The sequence below is a fragment of the Phocoena sinus genome, chromosome X (genome assembly GCF_008692025.1).
Source record: "Phocoena sinus isolate mPhoSin1 chromosome X, mPhoSin1.pri, whole genome shotgun sequence".
Taxonomy (NCBI): domain Eukaryota; kingdom Metazoa; phylum Chordata; class Mammalia; order Artiodactyla; family Phocoenidae; genus Phocoena; species Phocoena sinus.
This window is the reverse complement of record NC_045784.1, coordinates 50,018,142-50,039,546: the sequence shown is the minus strand read 5'-3', so window position 1 is coordinate 50,039,546 and position 21,405 is coordinate 50,018,142. Positions and strand designations below refer to the sequence as shown.

General features: G+C 36.8%; 1 protein-coding gene and 1 long non-coding RNA gene across 2 annotated transcripts in view; both read right to left on the bottom strand.

Moving 5' to 3' along the window:
• The window catches only part of LOC116747989, a 54,442-nt gene that overhangs the window by 29,181 nt on the left and 3,856 nt on the right, over positions 1-21,405 (bottom strand). Inside the window, exon 2 of the long non-coding RNA XR_004348143.1 lies at positions 18,644-18,778. This is a non-coding gene — a long non-coding RNA (uncharacterized LOC116747989). The remainder of the gene's footprint in view (positions 1-18,643; positions 18,779-21,405) is intronic.
• Positions 20,508-20,758, bottom strand: NBDY (negative regulator of P-body association). Its single transcript, XM_032620705.1, has one exon. It carries the CDS (start codon positions 20,712-20,714, stop codon positions 20,508-20,510), a length of 207 nt encoding a protein of 68 aa, XP_032476596.1. The 5' UTR covers positions 20,715-20,758.

The window sequence follows — 21,405 nt, the reverse complement described above, 5'->3', positions numbered from 1 at the left end:
TTTACTTTATCTTCTTTCTTTCCTTCTTTCTTTCCTTCCTTCCCACCTTTAGACAACGAATCATCCCAAATTGAGGAGGCGGACTTTGAGAGAAAGATTTATGACTTTTTCCCCTTTTCCTCTTTTTGTGAGTGTGTATATTTATGCTTCTGTATGAGATTTTGTCTGTATAGCTTTGCATCCACCATTTGTCCTAGGGTTCTATCAGTCCATTTAAAATTTTTTACTTAATAATTATTTATTTTAATAATTTTATTATATTTTACTTTATTTTATTTTACTTTATCTTTTTTCTTTCTTTCTTTTTTCCTTCCTTCCTGCCTTTCTTCCTTTCTTCCTTCCTCCCTACACCCCTCCCTCCCTCCTTTCTTTCTCTCCTTCTTTCTTCCTTCCTTCCTTTCTTTCTTTCTCTATTCTTTTGTTCTTTCTTTCTACTTCTACTAATGCTTTCTTTCTACGTTTTCTCCCTTTTACTCTGAGCTGCATGGATGAAATGCTCTTGGGGCTGCAGCCAGGAGTCAGTGCTGTGCCTCTGAGGTGAGAGAGCCAACTTCAGGAATCTGGTCAAAAAGAGACCTCCAAGCTCCACATAATATGAAATGGTGAAAATCTCCCAGAGATCTCCATCTCAACGCCAGCACCCAGCTTCACTCAACGACCAGCAAGCTACAATGCTACACACCCTATGCCAAACAACTAGCAAAACAGAAACACAATCCCACCCATTAGTAGAGAGCCTGCCTAAAATCATAACAAATCTACAGACACCCCAAACACACCACCAGACATGGACCTGCCCACCAGAAAGACAAGATCCAGCCTCATCTATCAGAACACAGGCACTACCGCCCTCCACCAGGAAGCCTACACAACCCACTGAACCAATCTTAGCCACTGGGGACACACACCAAAAACAACGGGAACTACGAACCTGCAGCCTGCAAAAAGGAGATGCCAAAAACAGTAAGATAAGCAAAATGAGAAGGCACAAAAACACACCACACATGAAGGAGCAAGATAAAATCTCACCGGACTTAACAAATGAAGAGGAAATAGGCAGTCTACCTGAAAAACAATTCAGAATAATGATAGTAAAGATGATCCAAAATCTCGGAAATAGAATAAACAAAATGCAAGAAATATTTAACAAGGACCTAGAAGAACTGAAGATGAAACAAACAATGATGAACAACACAATAAATGAAATTAAAAATACTCTAGATGGGACCAATAGCAGAACAGCTGATCTTTCAGCAGAAAGCCAAACAATACCTAGAAACGTATGACAATGGAGACATGACAAGCTGAAACCTACGGGATGCAACAAAAGCAGTTCTAAGAGGGAAATTTATAGCAATGCAAGTCCACCTTAAGAAACAGGAAACATTTTGAATAAACAACCTAACCTTGCACCTAAGGCAATTAGAGAACGAAGAACAAAAATCCCCAAATTTAGCAGAAGGAAAGAAATCATTAAAATTTAATCAGAAATACATGAAAAAGAAAAGAAGGAAATGATAGCAAAGAGCTATAAAACTAAAATCTGGTTCTTTGAGAATATAAAAAAAATAGATAAACCATTAGCCAGACTCATCTAGAAAAAAAAGGGAGAAGACTCAAATCAGTAGACTTAGAAATGAAAAAGGAGAAGTAACAACTGACACTGCAGAAATACAAAAGATCATGAGAGATTACTACAAGCAACTCTATGCCAATAAATTGGAAATACTGGAAGAAATGGACAAATTCTTAGAAATGCACAACCTGCCAAGACTGAATCAGGAAGAAATAGAAAATATGAACAGATCAATCACAAGCACTAAAATTTTAACTGTGATTAAAAATCTTCCAACAAACAAAAACCCAGGACCAGGTGGCTTCACAGGCGAATTCTATCAAACATTTGGAGAAGAGGTAACATCTATCCTTCTCAAACTCTTCCAAAATATAGCAGAGGGATGAACACTCCAAAATTCATTCTACAAGGCCAGCATCACCCGGATACCAAAACCAGACAATGATGTCACAAAGAAAGAACACTACAGGCCAATATCAGTGATGAACATAGATGCAAAAATCCTCAACAAAATACTAGCAAACAGAATCCAACAGTACATTAAAAGGATCATACACCACTATCAAGTGGGGTTTATTCCAGGGATGCAAGGATTCTTCAATGTACGCAAATCAATCAATGTGATAAACCATAGTAACAAATTGAAGGAGAAAAACCATATGATCAACTCAATAGATGCAGAGAAAGCTTTTGACAAAATTCAACACGCATTTATGATAAAAACCCTGCAGAAAGTAGGCATAGAGAGAACTTTCCTCAACATAATAAAGGCCATATAGGACAAACCCACAGTCAACATCGTCCTCAATGGTGAAAAACTGAAAGCATTTCCACTAAGAACAGGAACAAGACAAGGTTGCCCACTCTCACCACTCTTATTCAACATAGTTTTGGAAGTTTTATCCACAGTAATCAGAAAGACAAAGAAATAAAAGGAATCCAAATAGGAAAAGCAGAAGTAAAGCTGTCACTGTTTGCAGATGACATGATACTATACATAGAGAATCCTAAACAGGCTACCAGAAAACTACCAGAGCTAATCAATGAATTTGGTAAAGTAGCAGGATACACAATTAATGCACAGAAATCTCTGGCATTGTTATACACTAATGATGAAATATCTGAAAGTGAAATTAAGAAAACATTCCAGCTACCATTGCAACAAAAAGAACAAAATATCCAGAAATAAACCTACCTAAGGAGAAAAAAGACCTGTATGCAGAATATTATAAGACACTGATGAAAGAAATTAAAGGTGAGAGAAATAGATGGAGAGATATACCATGTCCTTGGATTGGAAAAATCAACATTGTGAAAATGACTCTACTACCCAAAACAATCTACAGGTTCAATGCAATTCCTATCAAAGTACCACTGGCATTTTTCAAAGAAGTAGAATAAAAAATTTCACAATTTGTATGGAAACACAAAAGACCCCAAATAGCCAAAGCAATCTTGAGAATGCAAAACGGAGCTGGAGGAATCAGGCTCCCTGACTTTAGCCTATACTACAAAGCTACAGTAATCAAGACAATATGGTACTGGCACAAAAATAGAAAGATCAATGGAACAGGTTAGAAAACACAGAGATAAATCCATGCACATATGGTTACCTTATTTTTGATAAAGGAGGCAGGAATATAGAGTGGAGAAAGGACAGCCTCTTCAATAATTGGTGTTGGTAAATCTGGACAGGTACATGTAAAAGTATGAGACTAGATCACTCCCTAATACCATACACAAAAATAAGCTCAAAATGGATTAAAGACCTAAATGTAAGGCCAGAAACTATCAAACTCTTAGAGGAAAATATAGGCAGAACACTCTATGACATAAATTACAGCAAGATCCTTTTTGACCCACCTCCTAGAGAAATGGAAGTAAAAACAAAAATAAACAAATGGGACCTAATGAAACTTCAAAGCTTTTGCACAGCCAAGGAATCCATAAACCAGACCAAAAAACAACCCTCAGAATGGGAGAATATATTTGCCAATGAGGCAACTGACAAAGGATTAATCTCCAAAATTTACAAGCAGCTCATGCAGCTCAATAACAAAGAAAGAAACAACCCATTCAAAAACTCGGCACAAGACCTAAACAGACATATCTCCAAAGAGGATATATAGACTGCCAACAAACACATGAAAGATTGCTCAAAGTCATTAATCATTAGAGAAATGCAAATCAAAAGTACAATGAGGGCCTTCCCTGGTGGCGCAGTGGTTGAGAGTCTGCCTGCCGATGCAGGGGACATGGGTTTGTTCCTCGGTCTGGGAAGACCCCACATATCCCGGAGCAGCTGGGCCCATGAGCTATGGCCGCTGAGCCTGTGCGTCCGGATCCTGTGCTCTGCAACTGGAGAGGCCACAACAGTGGGAGGCCTGCATACCGCAAAAAAGAACACAAAACTACAATGAGATATCACCTCACACCAGTCGCAATGGCCATCATCAAAAAATCTAGAAACAATAAATGCTGGAGAGGGTGTGAAGGAAAGGGAACACTCTTCCACTGCTGGTGGGAATGTGAATTGGTACAGCCACTATGGAGAAGAGTATGGAAGTTCCTTAAAAAACTACAAATAGAACTACTATATGACCCAGTAATCCCACTAATGGGCATATACCTTGAGAAAACCGTAATTCAAAAAGAGTCATGTACCAAAATGTTCATTGTAGCTCTATTTACAATAGTCCGGAGATGGAAACAACCTAAGTGTTCATCATCGGATGAATGGATAAAGAAGATGTGGCCCATGTATAGAATGGAATATTACTCAGCCATAAAAAGTAACGAAGTTGAGTTATTTGTAATGAGGTGGATAGACCTAGAGTCTGTCATACAGAGTGAAGTAAGTCAGAAAGAGAAAGACAAATACTGTATGCTAACACATATATGTGGAATTTAAGAAAAAAATGTTATGAAGAAACTAGGGGTAAGACAGGAATAAAGAGAGAGACCTACTAGAGAACAGACTTGAGGTTATAGGGTGGGGGAAGGGCAAACTGTGACAATGTGAGAGAGAGGCATGGACATATATAAACTACCAAACGTAAGGTAGAGAGCTAGTGGGAAGCAGCCGCATAGCACAGGGAGATCAGCTCTGTGCTTTGTGACCGTTTGGAGGGGTGGGACAGAGAGGATGGGAGGGAGGGAGACACAAGAGGGAAGACATATGGGAACATATGTATATGTATAAGTGATTCACTTTGTTATAAAGTGGAAACTAACACACCATTGTAAAGCAATTATACTCCAATAAAGATGATTTTAAAAAAAAGCAGAAACTAACACACCATTGTAAAGTAATTATACTCCAATAAAGATGTAAAAAAAAATAAGGAGAAATAGAAAATAAGAAAAGACCAATCACAAGTAATGAAATTGAAACGGATTAAAAATCTTACAACAAACAAAAGTCCAGGAATCCATGACTTCACAGGAGAATACTACCACATATTTAGAGAAGAGCTAAAACCCATCCTTCTCTAACTCTTCCAAAATATTGCAGATGTAGGAACACTCTGAAACTCATTCTATGTGGCCACCATCACCCTGACACCAAAACCAGAGAAAGACACTACAACAAAAGAAAATTACAGACCAATATACTGTTGAATATAGATGCAAAATCCTCAACAAAACACTAGGAAACAGAATCCAACAACACATTAAAAGGGTCATATACTATGGTCAAGTGGCATTTATCCCAGCGATGCAAGAATTCTTCAGTGTACGCATTTCCACTGATGTGATACACCATATTAACAAACTGAAGAAGAAAAACCATTATGATCATCTCAATAGAGGCAGAAAAAGCTTTGGACAAAATTCAACACCCATTTATGATAAAAACCCTGCAGAAAGGGGGCATTAGGTAACCTACTTCGACATAATAAAGGCCATATACGACAGATTCACAGCAAAATCATTCTCAATGGTGAAAAACTGAAAGCATTTCCTCTTAGATCAGGAACAAGACAATAATTTTCACTCTCACCACTGTTATTCAACATAGTTTTGGCAGTCGTACCACGGCAATCAGAGACGAAAAAGAAATAAAAGGAATACAAATTAGAAAAGAAGAATTAAACTATCACTGTTTGCAGATGGCATGATACTATACGTGGAGAATCCTAAAGATGCCAACAGAAAACTACTAGAGCTAAGCAATGAATTTGGTAAAGTTGCAGGATACCAAATTTATACACAGAATTCTCTGGCATTCCTATACACTAATGATGTAAAATCTGAAAGAGAAATTAGGGAAACACTCCCATTTACCATTGCAACAAAAAGAATAAAATATCTAGGTATAAACCTACATAAGGAGAAAAAGACCTGTATGTAGAAAATTATAAGATGCTGATGAAAGAAATTAAAGATGATACAAATAGATGGAGAGATATACCATGTTCTTGGATTGGAGGAATCAACATTGTGAAAATGACTCTACTACCCAAAGCAATCTACAGATTCAATGCAATCCCTATGAAACCACCACTGGCATTTTTCACAGAACTAGAACAAAAAATACCACAATTTTTATGGAAACACAAAAGATCCCGAATAGCAAAAGCAATCTTGAGAACGAAAAAGGAGCTTGAGGAATCAGGCTCCCTGACTTCAGACTATACTACAAAGCTACAGAAATCAAGACAGTAGAGTACTGGCACAAAAACAGAAAGATAGATCAATGGAACAGGATAGAAAGCCCATAGATAAACCAACGCACATATGGACATCTTATCTTTGATAAAGGTGGCAAGAATGTACAGTGCAGAAAGGACAGCCTCTTCAATAAGTGGTGCTGGGAAAACTGGACAGGTACATGTAAAAGTATGAGATTAGATCTCTCCCTAACACCATACACAAAAATAAGCTCAAAATGGATTAAAGACCTAAACGTAAGGCCAGAAACTATCAAACTCTTAGAGGAAAACATAGGCAGAACACTCTATGACATAAATCACAGCAAGATCCTTTTTGACCCACCTCCTAGAGAAATGGAAATAAAAACAAAAATAAACAAATGGTACCTAATGAAATTTCAAAGCTTTTGCACAGCAAAGGAAACCATAAACAAGACCAAAAGACAACCCTCAGAATGGGAGAAAATATTTGCAAATGAAGCAACTGACAAAGGATTAATTTCCAAAATTTACAAGCAGCTCATGGAGCTCAATAACAAAAAAACAAACAACCCAATCCAAAAATGGGCAGAAGACCTAAATAGACATTTCTCCAAAGAAGATATACAGACTGCCAACAAACACATGAAAGAATCTTCAACATCATTAATCATTAGAGAAATGCAAATCAAAACTACAATGAGATATCATCTCACACCAGTCAGAATGGCCATCATCAAAAAATCTAGAAATAATAAATGCTGGAGAGGGTGAGGAGAAAAGGGAACACTCTTGCACTGCTGGTGGGAATGTGAATTGGTTCAGCCACTATGGAGAACAGTATGGAGGTTCCTTAAAAAACTACAAATAGAACTACCATATGACCCAGCAATCCCACTAATGGGCATATACCCTGAGAAAACCAAAATTCAAAAAGAGTCATGTACCAAAATATTCATTGCAGCTCTATTTACAATAGCCCCGAGATGGAAACAACCTAAGTGCCCATCATCGGATGAATGGATAAAGAAGATGTGGCACATGTAAACAATGGAATATTACTCAGCCATAAAAAGAAACGAAATTGAGCTATTTGTAATGAGGTGGATAGACCTAGAGTCTGTCATACAGAGTGAAGTAAGTCAGAAAGAGAAAGACAAATACCGTATGCTAATACATATATATGGAATTTAAGAAAAAAAATGTCATGAAGAACCTAGGAGTAAGACGGGAATAAAGACACAGACCTACCGGAGAATGGACTTGAGGATATGGGGAGGGGGATGGGTGAGCTGTGACAGGGCGAGAGAGAGGCATGGACATATATACACTAACAAACGTAAAGTAGATAGCTAGTGGGAAGCAGCCGCATGGCACGGGGATATCAGCTTGGTGCTTTGTGACTGCCTGGGGGGTGGGATAGGGAGGGTGAGAGGGAGGGAGACGCAAGAGGGAAGAGATATGGGAACATATGTATATGTATAACTGATTCACTTTGTTATAAAGCAGAAACTAACACACCATTGTAAAGCAATTATACCCCAATAAAGATGTTAAAAAAATAAAACCTAGGAATAAACCTACCTAAGGAGACAGAAGAGCTGTATGCAGAAAACTATAAGACACTGATGAAAGGAATTAAAGATGATACAAACAGATGAAGAGATATACCATGTTCTTGGATCAGAAGAATCAACATTGTGAAAATGACTATACTACCCAAAGCAATCTCAAAATTCAATGCAATCCTATCAAAATAACAGTGGCATTTTTTACAGAACTACAACAAGAAATCTTAAAATATTTACAGAGATGCAGAAGACCCTGAATAGCTAAAGCAGTCATGAGGGAAAAATACGGAGCTGGAGGAATCAGACTCCCTGACTTCTGACTATGCCACAAAGCCACAGTAATCAAGACAATATGATATTGGCAGAAAAACAGAAATAGATGAAAGGATCAGGATAGAAAGCCCAGAGATTAACCCACCTACCTATGGTCAGCTAATCTGTGACAAAGGAGGCAATGATTAACAATGGAGAAAAGACAGTCTCTTCAATAAGTGGTGCTGGGAAAACTGGACAGCAACATGTAAAAGAATGAAATTAATAACACTCCCTAACACCATACACAAAAATAAATTCAAACTGGATTGGAGACTTAAATGTAAGACTGGAGATTATAAAACTCTTAGAGCAAAACATAGGAAGAATACTCTTTGACAAAAATCACAGAAAGATTTTTTTGATCCACCTCCCAGAGTAATGGAAATAAAACCAAAAATAAACAAATGGGACCTAATGAAACTTCAAAGCGTTTCCAAAGCAAAGGAAGCTACAAACAAGACGAAAAGACAACCCTCAGAATGGGAAGAAATATTTGCAAATGAATCAACTGACAAAGGATTAATCTCCAAAATGTATAAAGAGCTCATGCAGCTCAATATTAAAAAAACAACACAATCCAAAACTGGGCAGAAGCCCTAAATAGACATTTGTCCAAAGAAGACATACAGATGGCCAAGAAGCTTATGATAAGCTTCTCAACATCACTAATTATTAGAGAAATGCAAATCAAAACTACCATTAGGTATCACCTCACCCCAGTTAGAATGGGCATCATCAGAAAATCTACAAACAGCACATGCTGGAGAGGGTGTGGAGAAAAGGGAACCCTCTTGCACTGCTGTGGGAATGTAAATTGATACAGTCAGTATGGAGGTCCCTTAAAAAACTAAAAGTAGAATTACCATATGACTCAGCAATCCCACTACTGAGCATATACCCAGAGAAAATCATAATTCAAAAAGACACATGCGGGCTTCCCTGGTGGCGCAGTGGTTGAGAGTCCACCTGCCGATGCAGGGGACATGGGTTTGTGCCCTGGTCCAGGAGGATCCCACATGCCATGGAGCGGCTGCGCTCGTGAGCCATGGCCGCTGAGCCTGCGCGTCCAGAGCCTGTGCTCCGCAACGGGAGAGGCCACAGCAGTGAGAGGCCCGCGTACTGGAAAAAAAAAAAAAAAAAAAAAAGACACATGCACCCTAATGTTAATTGCAGCACTATTTACAATAGCCATGTCATGGAAACAACCTAAATGCCCATTGACAGATGAATGGATAAAGAAGATGTGGTACATATGTACAGTGGACTATTACTCAGCCATGTAAAGGAACAAAACTGGGTCACTTGCCGAGACATGGATGGATCGAGAGACTGACATACAGAGTGAAGTAAGTCAGAAAGAGGAAAACAAATATTGTATATTAATGCATATATGTGGGATCTAGAAAAATGATACAGATGAAGCGGTTTGCAGGGCAGAAATAGAGACAGAGATGTAGAGAAAAAACGTATGGACACCAAAGGGGGAAAGTCGTGGGAGGGGTGTTTGGTGTGACAAACTGGGAGATTGGGATTGACAAATATACACTAATATGTATAAAATGGATAACTAATAAGAACCTGCCGTATAAAAAAATAAATTAAATAAAATTCAAAAAAGTGTAAAAAAAGCAGGAAAATAAATAAGGAAACACAAGCTTTAAATGATACATTAAAGAAGATGGACTTAATTGATATTTATAGGAGATTCCATCCAAAAAAGACAGAATACAGTTTCTTCTCAAGTGCTCATGGAACATTCTCCATGATCGATCATATCCTGGGTCACAAATCAAGCCTTGGTAAATTTATGAAAATTGAAACCGTATCAAGTATCTTTTCCTACTACACCACTATGAAACTAGATATCAATTACAGGAACAAATCTTTAAAAAAAACAAACACATGGAGGCTAAACAATACATTACTAAATAACCAAGGGATAACTGAAGAAATCAAGGAGGAAATAAAAAAATACTTAGAAACTAATTACAATGAAAACATGACAACCCAAAACCTATGGGATGCAGCAAAAGCAGTTCTAAGAGGGAAGATTATAGCAATAGAATCCTACCTCAGGAAAGCAGAAACATCTTAAATACACAACCTAACCTTATACCTAAAGCAATTAGAGAAAGAAGAACAAAAAAACCCAAAATTGGCAGTAGGAAAGAAATCATGACGATCAGATCAGAAATAAATGTAAACAAAATGAAGGAAACAATAGTGAAGATCTATGAAATAAAAGGTGATTCATTGAGAAGATAAACAAAATTGAAAACCCATTAGCCAGGCTCATGAAGAAAAAAAGGGAGGGGCTTCCCTGGTGGCACAGTGGTTGAGAATCTGCCTGCAAATGCAGGGAACACAGGTTCGAACCCTGGTCTGGGAAGATCCCACATGCTGCGGAGCAACTAAGCCCGTGCACCACAACTACTGAGCCTGCGCGTCTGGAGCCTGTGCTCTGCAACAAGAGAGGCCGCGACAGTGAGAAGCCCGCGCACCGCGATGAAGAGTGGCCCCTACTTGCCACAACTAGAGAAAGCCCTCACACAGAAACGAAGACCCAACACAGCCAAATAAATAAATTAATTAAATAAATTAAAAAAAAAAGAAAAAAGGTAGAAGGCTCATATCAATAGAATTCAAAATGAAAAATGAGAAGTAACACCTGATACTGAGGAAACACAAAGGATCTTGAGATATTACTACAAGCAACTATATACCAATAAATTGGACAACCTGGAAGAAATGGACAAATTCTTAGAAAAGCACAACCTTCCAAAACTGAATCAGGAAGAAATATAAAATATAAACAGAGCAATTGAAGCACTGAAATTGAGACTGTTTTTCAAAATCTTCCAACAAACAAAAGCCGAGTACCAGATGGCTTCACAGGTGAATTCTATCAAACATTTAGAGAAGAGCTACCACCCATCCTTCTGAAACTCTTCTAAAATATAGCAGACGGAAGAACACTCCCAAAGTAATTCTACGAGGTCATATCACCCTGATCCCCAAATTAGACAAAGATGTCACAAAGAAAGAACACTACAGGCCAATATCACTGATGAACATAGATGCAAAAATCCTCAACAGAATACTAGCAAACAGAATCCAAAACACATGAAAAGGATCATGCACCATGATCAACTGGGGTTTATCCCAGTAATGCAAGGGTTCTTCAATATAAGCAAATCAATCAATGTGATAAACCGCATTAACAAACTGAAGGAGAAAAATCCATATGATCATCTCAATAGATGCAGAAAAAGTTTTGGACAAAATTCAACACCCATTTATGATAAGAACGCTTCAGAAAGTATGTATAGAGGGAGCTTACTTCAACATAATAAAGACTATGTATGACAAACCCACAGCCAACATCATTCTCAATGGTGAAAAACTGAAACCATTTCCTCTAAGATCAGGAACATGACAAGGTTTTCTATTCTCACCACTATTATTCAACATAGTTCTGGAAGTTTTAGCCACAGCAATCAGAGATGAAAAGGAAATAAAAGGAATCCAAATCAGAAGAGAAGAAGTAAAGCTGTCACTGCTGATGACACGATACTGCACATAGAGAATCCTAAAGATGTTACCAGGAAACTACTAGAGCTGATCAGTGAATTTGGTCAGGTAATTAATGCACAGAGATCCCTTCCATTCCTATACACTAATGATGAAATATCTGAAAGATAAATTAAGGAAACACTCCCATTTACCACTGCAACAAAAAGAATAAAATACCTAGGACTAAACCTAGTTAGGGAGGCAAAAGACCTGTACTCCAAAAACTGTAAGACACTGATGAAAGAAATTGAAGACATAAAAACATGGAAAGATATACCAGATTCTTGGGTTGGAAAAATCAATGTTGTTAAAATGACCATATTATCCAAGGCAATCTGAAGATTCATTGCATTCCCTATGAAAGTACCAGTGGCATTTTCCATAGAACCTGAACCAAAAATCATAAAATTTTTATGGAAACACAAAAGACCCATAATAGCCAAAACAATCTCCAGAAGAAAGAACAGAGGTGGAGGAATCATGCTCCCTGACTTCAGACTATACTACAAAGCTACACTAATCCAAATCATATGCTACTAGAACAAAACAGACATGTAGATCAATGCAACAGGATAGAAATCCCAGAAATAAACCTACACACTCACAGTCAATTAATCAATGACAAAGGAGGCAGGAATACACAGTGGAGAAAAGACAGTCTCTTCAATAAGTAGTGCTAGGAAATCTGGACAGCTACATATAAAAGAATGAAATTACAACATTCTCTAACACCATATACAAAAACAAACTCAAAATGGATTAAAGACCTAAATGTAAGATTGGATACTATAAAACTCCTAGAGGAAAACACAAGCAGAATACTCTTTGACATAAATCACAGCAATATTTTTTTGGATCTGTCTCCTAAAGTAAAGGAAATAAAAGCAAAAATAAACAAATGGGACCTAATCACGTTTAAAAGCTTTTGAAGAGCCAAGGAAACCATTGACAAAATGAAAAGACAGATTAGTGAATGGGAGAAAATATTTGAAAATGGTATGACCTATGAGGGATTAACAACCAACATATATAAACAGCTCATACAGTTGAACATCATAAAAACAACACAACTAAAAAATGGGCAGAAGAACTAAATAGACATTTATCCAAAGAGGAAATGCAGGTGGCCAACAGGCACATGAAAACATGCTCAACATCACTAATCATCAGGGAAATGCAAATCAAACCCACAAGATACCACTTCACACCTATCAGAATGGCTATCATTGAAAAGAGCACAAATAAAAAATGTTGGTGAACATGTGGAAAAAAGGGACCATTTTATACTCTTGTTGGGAATGTAAATTGGTGCAGCTACTGTGGAAAACAGTATGGAGGTTTCTCAAAAAACTAAAAATAGTACTACCATATGACCCAACAATTCCACTCTTGGGTATATATCCAACAAAAAAAACCCAGTCATTTGAAAAGATACATGCAACCCCAATGTTCCTAGCAGCATTATAATTGCCAAGATATGGAAGCAACCTAAGTGTCCATCAACAGATGAATGGATAAAATTGGGTATACACACACACACACACACACACACACACACACACACACACACACACAATGGAATATGACTCAGCCATAAAAAAGAATGAAATTTTGTCATCTACAGCAACATGGATGGACTTGGAGGGCATTATGCTAAGTGAAATAAGTCAGACAGAGAAAGACAAATACTGTATGATATCACTTATATGTGGAATCTAAAAAATACAACAAAGTAGTGAATATAACAAAAAAGGAGCAGACTCACAGATATAGAGAACAAACTAGTGGTCACCAGTGGGGAGAAGGGGGAGGGGCAGTATAGGGTGGAGGAGTGGGAGGTACGAACCATTGGGTATAACATAGGCTCAAAGATGTGTTGTACAATGTGGGGAATATAGCCAATATTTTGTAATAACTGTAAATGGAAAGTAATCTTTATAATTGTATGAAAAAATTTTTTAAAAGTTAAAAAAAATCCATGTACCTATGTCTTGGTTTCCAAATACTGTCTCCCACTAAATGGTACCAGAGATCCATAGAGAAATGGTCAATGAGTCAGGAAACACCAGACAAACATGAAAGTAAAAAAGTAAGGAAATATTGAACTCAAAGTATATATCAAAGAATGATGGGAATATGTCAAATAATCAGAGAATCCAGGTTGAATGGGCTGCCACTGGGACAATTTGAGCATTAAAATAAATTATGATAGCAATAGCGTATTCATGAAATAAAGTAAAAAAATCTGTGTGCCAAACTAAGATAAATAAATAAATAGATGGAGGGGGGAAAAAAGCTCTTCCTTGAAGTAGAATACAAACTAATGTAGTAAAAATGATGATGTTTGAAAATGACCATTTTGCAGCCTTCATAGTAATAACTGATTTGGTAAAGAATTATCAATAGATATTAAGGCCAGTGGATTTTAGTTTGATGAGGAATAGGATATCTACACAATTTCAAAGTACCCCCAGCAAAATTATTAACTACAAAGAGGAAAACGGAACTTTATAGTGGATTAATCTAGCAAACATCATCTGAACAAAGTAATCAAGGTTAACATTTCTTCTAAGGGGTCAAATCAATATTATATGTCACTGATATGCTGCCCTAAGAACAATATATTACTTCTCTGACATTCCTGCCAAAATGCATAATCTATACATAATAATGAGGAACTGGCATGCAAATTTAAACTTAGGAACAATCTACAAAATAATTGTTCTGTAGTCTTTTAAATTGTCAATGTCATGAGAGACAAAGAAAGGTTGAACTGTTCCAGGTTAATAATAATAAAAAACTGAAGAGACATGCGAACTAAATGCAATGCATCATCTTGGATTGAAATTTTGATCAGGAAAAGAAAATAGCTATAAAAGACATTATTGGGATAAATAGGTGAAATTGGAATATGGCCTAGATAATAATATTGGAACCCCAATTTCATATACTACAAAACTATAGTAATCAAAGGAGTATGGTGCTGACATAAAAACAGACATACAGACCTTGGAACAGAATCGGGAGCCCAGAATAAAATGCTACATATACAGTCCACTAATATTTGACAAGGGATCTGAGAGTACTTAATGGAGAAAAGATAGTCTATTTCATAAATAATGCTGAGGAAACTGAATATTCACATGAAAAAGAATAAAACTGGAGCCCAATCTTATACCACTCGCAAAAATTAATTCAAGATAGATTAAAGACTTAAAGGTAAGGATCTGAAACCATGAAATTCCTAGAAGAAAACAGGGAAAAATCTTCTTGATATTTGTCTTTGCAATGATTTTATGGATATGACACCCGAAGCATAAGCAACAAAAGCAAAAAATAAACAAATGGGACTATACCAAACTAAAAAGCTTCTGCACAGAAAAAGAAATGATTGACAAAATGAAAAAGCAAACTATGGAATGGGAGAAAATATTTTTAAAACATATATCTGATAAGAAATTAATATCCAGAATATATAAGGAACTGATACAACTCAATACCAGAAAAACAAGTAATCTAATTCAAAAAGGTGCAAAAGACTTAAATAGACATTTTCCCAAAGAAGACATATCTGGCTAACAGGCACATGAAAAGGTACTCAACATCACTAATCATCAGGGAAATACAAATCAAAAACACAATGAGATATCTCACACTTTTTAGAATGGCTGTTAACAAAAGCAGGAGATAACAAATGCTGGTGATGATATAGAGAAAAGTGAACCCTTGCATATCCCTTGATGGGAATGTGAACTGAAATATAGAACTACCATATGATCCAGCAATTCCACTCCTCGGTATATCTGAAGGAAATGAAATCACGATCTCGAGATATCTGCAACCCCTATGTTTACTGCATCATTATTTACAATAACCAAGATGTGGAAACAAACTAAGTGTCCACTGACAGATGAATGGACAAAGAAAAAAAAATACACAATGGAACATTATTCAGCTATAAAAAAAAAGGAAATCTTGTCATTTCTGACATAGTGGATAAACCTTGAGGGCATCAGGCAAAGTGAAATAAGTCAGACAGAAAAAGATAAATCCTGTATGCTCTCACTTATGCATGGAATCTAAAAAAACTGAACTCATAGAAACAGAGAGTATATTGGTGGTTTCCAGGGGTGGTAGGGTAGGGGAAATGGGTGAAAGTGGTCAAAGGGTATAAACTTTCAGTGGTAACATGAATAAGTTCTAGGGATCTAATATAAAGCATGATGTATATTATACTGTAATTAATACTATAGTTAATAGTATATATAGTTATATAACTATAGTTAGTAGAGTTAATACTATAGTATAATGACTATAGTTAACAATTCTGTATTGTATACTTAAAAGTTGCTAGGAGAGTAGATCTTAAAAGTTCTCACCACACACACACAAAAATAGTAACTATATGAGGTGATTGATGTGTTAACTAATCTTATCCTGTGTAATCATTTTGTAATATATACATGTAGCAAATCATCACACTGTACACTTTAAACTTACAATGTTATATGTCAAATATAACAGTATGGAGGTTCCTTAAAAAACTAAAAATAGAACTACCATATGAGCCAGCAATCCCACTACTGGGCATATACCCTGAGAAAACCATAATTCAAAAGGACACATGTACCACAATGTTCATTGCAGCGCTATTTAGAATAGCCATGATATGGAAACAAATGTCCAATGACAGATGAATGGATAAAGAAGATGTGGTACATATATACAATGGAATATTACTCAGCCATAAAAAGGAATGAAATTGGGTCATTTGTGGAGATGTGGATGGAACTAGAGTCTGTCATATAGAGTGAAGTAAGCCAGAAAGAAAAAAAGAAATATGGTATATTAGCGCATATATGTGGAACCTAGAAAAATGGTACAGATTAACCTATTTGCAGGGCAGGAATAGAGATGTAGACATAGAGAAAGGACATGTGGACATGGTGGGGGAAGGGGAGGGTGGAACGAATTGGGAGATTAGGTTTGACATAAATACACTACCATGTGTAAAATAGCTAGTGGGAACCTGCTGTATAGCACAGGGAGCTCAGCTCAGTGCTCTGTGACGACCTAGATGGGGCGAGGGGTGGGAGGGAGGTTTAAGAGGGAGGGGATATTGGTATACATATAGCTGATTCTGATTCACTTCATTGTACAGCAGAAGCTAACACAACACTCTAAAGCAATTATACTCCAATAAAAAAAATAAAGCTGGAAAAAATGAACTATAATAGAGCTTACATTGTCCATTTGAAATACATGTTCTCCCAAACTCATCCCTTTTTCAGTGAGTATGAGTGGATAATCTTGACAATAAAGGTTTATGGAACAAAAAATTGGAACAATGTCCAATTTCTCTTTTGACATAGGTACTGAGGTTATGTAAGAGAAAGGCATTATTCTGAGGAAATATACACTGAAGTATTTACAGGTAAAGGAGCATGATGTCTGCAAGTTACTCTCAAATAGTTCAAAGAGAGAGAAGGAGGGAGGGGGGAGGCTTAAGACAGGGAAGGGAAAGGGGAAGGGAGAGTGAGAGGGAGAAACAGAAATAGAGAATTATAAAGCAAACATGGTAAAATGGTAATTGGTGAACCTGGGTAAAGGGTGTATGGGAGTTCTTTGTAATATTCTCAGAACTTTTCTTTAAGTGTAGAATTAGATCAAAATAAAAGGTTTAAAATCACAAGTATAAATATCATCAATAACTCCATCACTGAATAGCGTAATCAGTTTCCCTATGTATTTAATGAAAGAAAAAGTTTTATATTGCTGAAATCTATTGGGATGAGGAGCCAGTGTATAATTTGTTTTTGCTACCAGAAGAATAATAAAGATGAAGTTTAACTGTAACTGGATTAATGATTTCACAATATGATTTCTAAAAGAGAGATCATATGTATGTAAATTGAAAAAAAACCAAATAACTCATGAGTCAAAAAAGAAATCATAAGAGCAATTAGATAATAATAATTGAATAATAATAAAAATACTACACATAAAAACCTACACATAAAAACCTGTGAAATTCTTCTAAAGTGGTATGTAGTGGAAAACTTCGTTATAAATTCTTATTTTAGGAAAGAAGATTTAAAATTACTGAGCTAATGGTCCAAATAAATAAATTAGAAAAAGAGCAAACAAAAAGAAAGTAAAGAAAAAAATAAAGATAAAAGGAAAAATTATAAAAATAGGGGACAAAATATTCAATGGTGAGGCCTGATGAAACCAAAAGCAGGAAATACATTCGAAAACTGAATATTATAATTTATCACACAGTCACAGTGTCATATTAATGGAGGAAAATACCCCATATGATCATGGCAGTAGATACAAAGTATTTGGAGAAAAAACTCCATACTCATTCAGAATAAAAGCTCTCAGCAAACTAAGAATACAAAGGAATTTCTTTAACCCGAAAAAGAAAATCTACTAAAAATGGTGAAACACGTATAGTTTCCTTGTAAATTCAGGAGCAAGACAAGGAAATCCTCTGTCACTGCTACTATTTCTCATTGTACTGAAGATCCTAGCTAGCCCGGTAAGACAAATTAAAAAATAAATATTGGAAAGGAACAAACTGCCATTATTCACAATATAATAAATTAACAGATAATCCAGAGAACCTACAAATTATTAGAACAGATATAAATCAGAAAGGTTACAGTGTATAAAATCAGTATGTAAAAATATCAATCGTGTTCTCATTTACGGGCAATAATCTGAAAATGTGGTTTAAAATATACATTTCACAGTAACAGCAGGAACTATAAGGTAATTAGGAATGAATATAGCAAAACAGCTTATAGATAACATTATTATTATATGGTATATATGCTTTCATATAATGTAGAAAGTGGTTTCAATTTATCATTTGGTGCTAGCTTTTTGTTTGGCTAGTTATATTTAATGTGTCATAATCAACTCTTATTCCTGCTCCTTCCTTAAAAAGTTTTTGGTAAAGAGATTACCTTAAAAATCACAACTTCCTGAAGCAGGACATCAGAAAAGCAGGGTAGCATTGTCAATAATCTTCATTGTCTTCACTGAATAACTATTTTATGGATGCACCAAGGAAATGGAGTCATACTGCAATCCCTCAAAGACTGAAAAATAATAAAATAACATTAAATCATTTCTTCTGTTACTGTTCATCTCTTTCCCCTGGGCTCCTCAAGTCCTTATGCTTTACCATACCCACATTGCAGTTATATATTCATGAAAAACAGTTATATAGACAGTAGTAGAAGGGATCTATTGCATAGCAATTATGAGCAGAGACTTTAGGAAGCTTTGTAGAACAGTGTCTGGCACATAAAGATGTTCAGTAAGTATTTGCTATTATTATAATTTTCAATGATTTGAGTAACTGGAGGAAATTATGTAGCTCTTGCACTTTTTGCCCTGTACAGCCTTCTTTGTTTTCTGTTTGAGGATTGCTATCCCTATGGTGCCTCCCAGCCCCAACTCTACCCCTTTGAACAAAGAGGTAAAGTTGAGGGAAATCAGGCAGTAAGGAATGACTGGGTGATGCTTCCAAGCACAATAGAGCTCATTCTTTTTCTATGCACTACCACCAAGCCCCAAGTTCAGAACTCCCTTAGTTGCCACTGTTATCCCATCATTCATTGACCTATTTATTCAAATATCTGTTTCATTCCTATGTGCTTTGGTTATCCATCCCCTACAGCTCCCAGCATAATGCCTAGTCCATTGCAAGGGCTTCTTAAAGGTTTGTTGCATGAATGGAGAAAGGATGCCCTGTCTCCTTTGGATTACAAGAATCTGTGAGGTTTTGGTCAGAGTTTATTTTTTGTATTCTATAAGCTCATCTAAATAGAAGATCATTTTTCTGATAGTAAAAACTGGACTGCTAAAATACAATACTTCCTTGAAAATCTTCAGTGGTTTCCACTGCTTATGGATTAAACTGCATAATCCTTAGCATAACATTTAAAGCCCTGCAGCACTCTATCTCACCTAGTTCTTCTCATACATTCAGAGTTATAGCCAAGTTTTCCTAGAACAAGCCTGCCTTGGGAAAGGTAAGCCAGAAAAACATTCTCTCCCCCTCCACATGGGAGATGTCACTCACCCTTTAAGGTCCACCCAGAGTTACCCCTTCCTCTTTGATGGCTCAAGATTACTACCAGGCAGAATGATTTGGTTCATCTCATCCCCCACACCCCCGTGTTTCCTAAATACCTTGAACAAGCAAACATTATGGCACTTGGGTTTGAGTTGCTATATTGTAACTTTTTGTTTTTTACTAATTGAATTCTCCTGCCATATAGAGAAGCACACACCTCTGAAGGCTCACCTTACAATACTGCTACCACAGTGCTAGCCATAGGAATTAGGCCTTCAATATAATGTTGTTATTGATCTTGAACCAATCATTTTTTGAATGGAAAAGTTTCAAATATACACAAAAGTAGCAAGAACAGTTTAATGAATCCCCATGTATACGTCACTCAGCTTTAACAATTATTAACTCATGAACATTTTGTTTGTACCCCTCACCTGAGCCCTACTGAATTACTTTCAAGCATATCAAAAGATTAAGTCTACTTCTTAAAAATATAACCACGATTGTCATAGCTAATATATTAAAATAATTACTTAATGTTATTAAATATCCATAAATTCACCCCCACATATTTTGTGGAAGAGCTATTTAATGCCTGCATGTTCTTTCTTCAACTTTGAAATCCTGGAGAGAATAGGGAAAGGGAGAAGGAGATCTGGGAAAATATATAATTAAGTTTCAGAGAGCCTGGATATCCCAAATGAGAAAGAATCTGACCTGGTTTGGGGTGAGAGAAGTATATTGTACTATTTCTCCGGAGAAGGTGGGTGCGACTTCAGGCCCGGTGATGCTGGAGGAGGTGTGGAAGGGAGAGGGGTACTACCTCCGTTGGGGGTTCCTTCTGGATAATCCCAACGTGGAGCTAGGAGGCAGCGCTTTTTTGGAGGCTTGATTTCCCGCGTGTTTCCAGGCTGGAGCGTGGATCTCCCGGAGGTACAAGTTTGGTCCCCCATAAGGATTATAGGACCCGGGTGTCAGCTCTCTCCGGTGGGCCCTGGAGAAGCCAAGAGACCGGAGATGGCGGCGGGTCCCCTCCAGGCACAGAGCTTCCTCCCGGTTTCGCTTTTTCCGTATTTCCTGTATCCTGAGACGTATATCCCCTCTCCTCCTCGCTCCCTACCCCACCACATTTTAACGTTTCTACAAGGATGGGTCTTTAAAAAAACGATACTCATATTTAATATAATGTTTTCCCCATCTCGCCTCCCAGTGTAACTAAATCTCTGAACAGTCTTATACTATCTATGAATTTCTAAGTTACAAGAAATTTAGGTTTACTCATAAGTGGTAAACTCTGCGTAGATTGTTGAAAGGCGCTTGGTGTGGGGGCGGGGCGGCGGGGGGGAGGAGAACAAAGAGGTGATTGAAGAGCTAAGAGCTTTACGATCTAGTTGCAGAAGCACAACACAGAGCCATGAAACAATCTACGACCATTTAGAAAGCAATATACAAACGTCTTAGTTGACTAAAGTGCAGAATAGCACACCAGCCACCAGCACTGACCGTGGAAATTGAATGTAGAAAACAAATTCATCGTATGTCATAGAATCTAAGATTACTTTCTTCTTCATATTTTAACAAATTAGAAATCTCTGAAGGCTTATCTTTTAAAAAATATTTCAACATCTAGGAAATCTCTGACAA

Coding starts and splice junctions, on each gene's coding strand:
- NBDY (XM_032620705.1), bottom strand. CDS start 20,714: ATGGGGGACCAAACTTGTACCTCCGGGAGATCCACGCTCCAGCCTGGA.